Source organism: Limulus polyphemus, unplaced genomic scaffold (assembly GCF_000517525.1).
Source record: "Limulus polyphemus unplaced genomic scaffold, Limulus_polyphemus-2.1.2 Scaffold2938, whole genome shotgun sequence".
NCBI classification, from domain to species: Eukaryota; Metazoa; Arthropoda; class Merostomata; order Xiphosura; family Limulidae; genus Limulus; species Limulus polyphemus.
The window spans coordinates 97,575-102,895 of NW_013668548.1; the positions used below are offsets into that span (position 1 = coordinate 97,575).

General features: G+C 31.1%; 1 protein-coding gene across 2 annotated transcripts in view; it reads left to right on the forward strand.

Annotated features, from left to right (window-relative positions):
* The window catches only part of LOC106468258 (G protein-coupled receptor kinase 1-like), a 66,138-nt gene that overhangs the window by 11,803 nt on the left and 49,014 nt on the right, over positions 1–5,321 (forward strand). For both annotated transcript variants that reach the window (XM_022396594.1, XM_013928676.2), the window contains exons 4-6: positions 2,537–2,638; positions 4,378–4,452; positions 4,933–4,994. In XM_022396594.1, the coding sequence (XP_022252302.1) occupies positions 2,537–2,638; positions 4,378–4,452; positions 4,933–4,994 (239 nt within the window). The remainder of the gene's footprint in view (positions 1–2,536; positions 2,639–4,377; positions 4,453–4,932; positions 4,995–5,321) is intronic.

A 5,321-nucleotide genomic window follows, 5' to 3' on the forward strand; every position in this document is an offset into this window, starting at 1 on the left:
GGGAAGGTGACTAGGTAAGCAGATTACTGATGGAATAACTACTGTGATACCTGTTGTGCTGGAAATTGAATATATACTCAGTATCTTGAGGGGCACGTGTAAAGCTGTAATGATAGTAAATGGTGTTTAGTAAAAACTGTTCTTCATCCACCACAAACTGTAAGTTTGTAACTATTACTATCCTGTCGTGTTTATGTCTGTAATATGCCACAGAACTTATGGACCCTTGTAGATCTGTGCTAGTATCATAACCGTGAGAACAGGCACTCAAGGGCTATTGCTAGCTGAAATAAGAGTATACTTTTCAACTGATCCATTAAATTACTTGTGTTTTGTGTACATTGTGCTCTTGTGGGACATCTTGTATGTAATTTCATGAATTTCCGTTTCAAGAATGTGTAACTAGTATTTTCATCATATGTATAAATGGATTCTTTGAAGATAATATTACTACTTATGATGTTTTACAGGGATTTAAAAATAAGAATTGTGCAAAAATAAATTGAAAATTCTTGTATATGACTTCCTACTGAAATTGTTTTTATTAAATCTGTAATTCATTATTTTAGTTGAAATAAGCACTTTAAGTTTACAGTTTACTGACATTTAAATGGTATAAATATTATCAAAATATCTGACTTAGGTATGTACACATTAGGAGTAAGCACCTGTACATGTACATACAGATTATGTGAATCAAAAAGTCAGATGCTCTTTTTGTGTTCTGAAACTGGAGGAAAACAGAACCCAGGATTTTCATTTGTGAACTTCCATGGTCTCCAAAAACTTGCAGTATGACACAGAAGTGCATACGTCTTCTTTTAAATATTTGATAAAGGTTGTTTAATGTGCTGACACAATGTTTACATTAACATGCCATTACTGTGGTTCTTGCCATATGGCTCAACCGTATGGTTTCAGTAGTTTTTGATGTGCATACAAACTAACATCTTTAACTACAGAACTCGTGTTTGTACCACCTTAGGAAATGCTATTGTGATAAGCTGTTTGTTTATATCATATATTTCACTTTAAATGTGATGTCTAAGCGAATGGGTTAGAATACTAAAGCAAAGCCTGTCGACTTTTCAGGAAATTATTCTTTCTGATACTCATCTTTATCAGTTAGAAACGTTAGATGAAGACCTTAAAACTGAATAACTGGGATGGATATTTGATTTATTATTATTAATCAATTGATTCTAAATTTATTAACATCTGATTTGGTGATTTTAACTTCAAGAAGCACTGTCACTGGTTCTTTTTTTTTTTTGATAAATTGTTTCGGTAGTGATCAGTACTCATACAACTTCTATTGAATAATTGTTATTAGAAAAATTACAACACCAGTGTTATTACCAAAATCACTGTCTAAACGAACGTGATACTGAGCCTACCTTGGTTTTTTCCACATCCTACGGAAAATTCACGGACTATGCATCTCATCTACTAAGCTACAATAATTAATATTTTTTGTTAGCTAAGGAAAAACCTAAACTCCCCCTTCCATTGAAAAGAAAACTGAAAACTATTCAACGATCATAGTTCATATTCAATTCTTTTTTTGGTTTTTGTTGTGAATGCTATAATCTCTTGCCATTAAACTAAGAAAAACCAGTTCTTAACCTGATGATCACTACCACTACATCTTCAGTTGTGTAAATGTCAAAAAAAGAATGTAACATGAACTATGATTTGAATAGTGTTCAGTTTTCTTTTGAATGGAATGGGGAGTTTAGGTTTTCCTTAGCTAACAAAAAATATTAATTACTATAGCTCTGTAGATGAGATGCATAGTCCGTGACTTTATCTACGCAAAAGATGGTAAGCTTTTAGTAAAATGTACAAGTCTGTTGTACACAAAAACTCAAATGTGTGTTACAGACATATTTGTAGCCAAGATATTTTTGTTATTCGACTACGTTCATCCGACTCAGACTCTGACAAGTCGAAATGAAAGATGATTTTCATGTGATGAATAAAAACACTTTTCCACGTTGAACAGTTTGTATATTGCATTTGAATAACCTCTAGTACCTTCAAAGTTTTTTCATTATCCTCGTATATTGTATCCGGTATTTACTCTACCACAAACTGTTGCTAAATCGGTAAGATAGGGTAAAATGAATAGTTTATAACTTTGACATCAAATGTATAATAACATGTTGAATGGCACTCTGTAAAAGGTCATGGCTTATGCAGTTTGATCCCCACCTGTGTACATAGGGTTAATGTCCAAGTGCTACTTGTTCATAGAATACTTTCTGTATCATGTACTTTCGATGTATTTCATTATATATATATAATAAGGAGCTTACTATACATTTATACATGTAAGTAAAACAGATCCTCTTGTGTCAATAACATATGTAATTACAACATGCAGTTTCTTTAAATATGTTGTTTGTAAACTTTTTTACATATATTATTTAAAGTGTCCTTGTATGAGAAGCCCCTATCTGTTTATATAACCTCTACAGGTGTTTGTATTGTATTCATTTGCTGTACTGGTAATAATGAACATGTGTTGTTACAGATCAAGAGGTATGAGAAGTTGGATACTGTGGAAGAAAGACGACAAGCAGCCAGAGAGCTGTATGATAACTTCATCATGAAGGAGCTTTTATGTCACTCCCATGTAAGTAAACATCATCATTTCTAGAAACTGTATCTCATATTTTCTGAAGCTTTTAAGAATAGCTAATAATGGTCTGTTTAATACTGTATCTCATTTTTATAGCTTAATGAGAGAGAGAAGTCTGTTTTATGTTTGTTTCTGGTACAGATTTAAATTCATTTACAATACTTTGACAGTTTTATATTTTATTTCACCTTAAATTAAAATAAGCAACATATTTTTGTAGTGGAGTAGATAAAATAGAGCAATGTTATCTACAACTGCCTCCTAATGCCTCCTAGTTAACTATAACTCAACTACTGTACCATTATAAACAGTCTGTAGCTTTGTGTGGACTCTATTGGCCTGAAGTTTAGATTATATTTCAGTGTCAATACTTAATTCAACACAAACACTGGAACATTGTCTGTCTTAAAACTTCAGTTCATGGAGGATTGAGCATCATTACTGTCTCTTTATATTTAAAAGTTTCAGAAACAACGGTATTTGGTTAAAAATACTTGTAAATAGTACATATTTCATTTGGAGAATTTGGTCGGGAGAATGGCACATAAAGTCGTACTATATTTTCTCTGTAATTCCATTCTTTCAACGTTATGTTTTAGGTTAGCTTAATATAATAACTTCTGCACTGAATGTTTTTATACAATGTATGTATGACACGCCTACATTAAGACCTGTTTTTTAATCTGTTAATTTTTGTGTCACTCAAATGTAAATACTGTATTAATATTTGTAATGATAATTATGGGAATAGTCTTGAATGTTTCCATTTTTGTAAAGTTCTTGTAACATCTCAATTATTTACGACATGCCAGATTGAAACTTATAAACTGAAAATTATTCACTATACATGTTTGTAATGCTGTTATTACAACTGAGATATGAACTCAATTAATCGATTAGTGGCAAAAAATAATAATAATTGAAGAACCGAAATTAGAATTAAATTTGTAGATGTCACAACAAAAATAAACTAATCAAGATTAGTGTTTCCAATTATTACTATTTTCAATCATTCCAGTTGTCCAAATCGTGTGTGAGGATAATCGAATGTAATTGATTAATGATCCCGATGAGTAATTGATTATCAAATGTGGATATATGGATATATAATTAATAGTGGAAACTATCAGTACTTGGTGAAATTCTGATTATAGAATTGAGGAAAACAAAGACAACTGTACATTTCACAAGTACTTCACTTTTTACTACCAAGGCCGATATTTTTACTGGTGAATCGTCGGTAGTAATAAATGAATGAAATATTTGAGAACGTACCATTGTCTTTTTTTTACCTCAAACCTTTAAAATGTGTAGACATTCTTCTTCGAAGTAAGTGCTATACATGTACATCGTAACAGTCTTGGTTAAAACAAGTCATCCATTGTGTTATACCTAATATTCGAAAGATGACTATAAATGTATCAAGTGATTTGCTTGAGTTAGAAATTTATGTACCAGTAAAGAACAAAATGGTTGAGTGTCTAAAACAAGTTTGTCAGAAATTTCATGTTAGAGAAACTAACACAAGTACATCTAAAACATCGTACATCAGTTCTAACCATTGTTTTAATGCTGTACTCGTTCAACCACTCATAACATATTAGTTGGTAGAGCTGTATTGAAGTAATGATGATAGACAATGAAGATGTATATTTTGGAAAACTAAGTATGAAGAAAAATATTATTTCGTATTGATGTTTTTGGAAAAAAAAAAAAGTTTTTATGATTATCAGAATTACTCCAAAGAAGCAATCAGCCATGTCCAGAAATACCTCATGAAAAATGAAGTTCCCGTCAATTTATTTCAGGTTAGAGTCAAATTTTTTATAACTCACTCGATGCAGACAAATTTCTGAATTACTTTCTACACCTACGTTTGGTGATAGTTTTGTCTATTTAGAAGTTGAGTTAAAGTCCTTAGATATACGTGTGGATCTGTCTCTAGTGTTCTTGAAACTCGGTTATTTTTCCTTTTACTAATTAAAAATAATTTACTTTTAACACTTGTGCCTCATTGGTTTTACTTTGTTGTTTTTGCCGGTCATGTGTTAAAGTTGCAACTAGAAACCAAACTGGATGATGAAATGTGTATTCAAATATTTTGTTCTATGTTAATTAGGAGAAATATACAAAACTTCCATAAAACGTACAAACTTATGAAATATTTGAAATTAAAACACTTGGACTTAGGGCAGGGATTTAACTATGACTTGGCCACTATTAATCTAAAGTCTTTCAGATAATTGAGAACCTTTTTTTTTTTATCTTTATTTGCTTATATTTTACAGCCATACATAGAAGAAGTCTTCCGTCATTTGAGAGGAGACTTATTTCAGAAGTTTGTAGAAAGGTATGTTTATGAATTGTAATAAATTATAGAGTGTGAGAAGAATATAATTACATTATTCTATTGTCATGTTGGTGATACGTATGTTATTGAGAAATATTATTACACTATTCTTTGTCGTGTTGGTGATACGTATATCATCTTCTATTTATATAAATAAAATAAGAGTTTTGTCTGTACATTGCTTAGAATAGTGTACTTTTTGCATATCTTCACGTTTCATACACCAGAGAAGCCGAAACAAGCCTTATCTCAATTTCTGTCTGTCTGTTTGTTTGTCGGGTAACGCTAGCGGACGTGTTTTTGTTCACTTTTCACGGGAAAACGAGT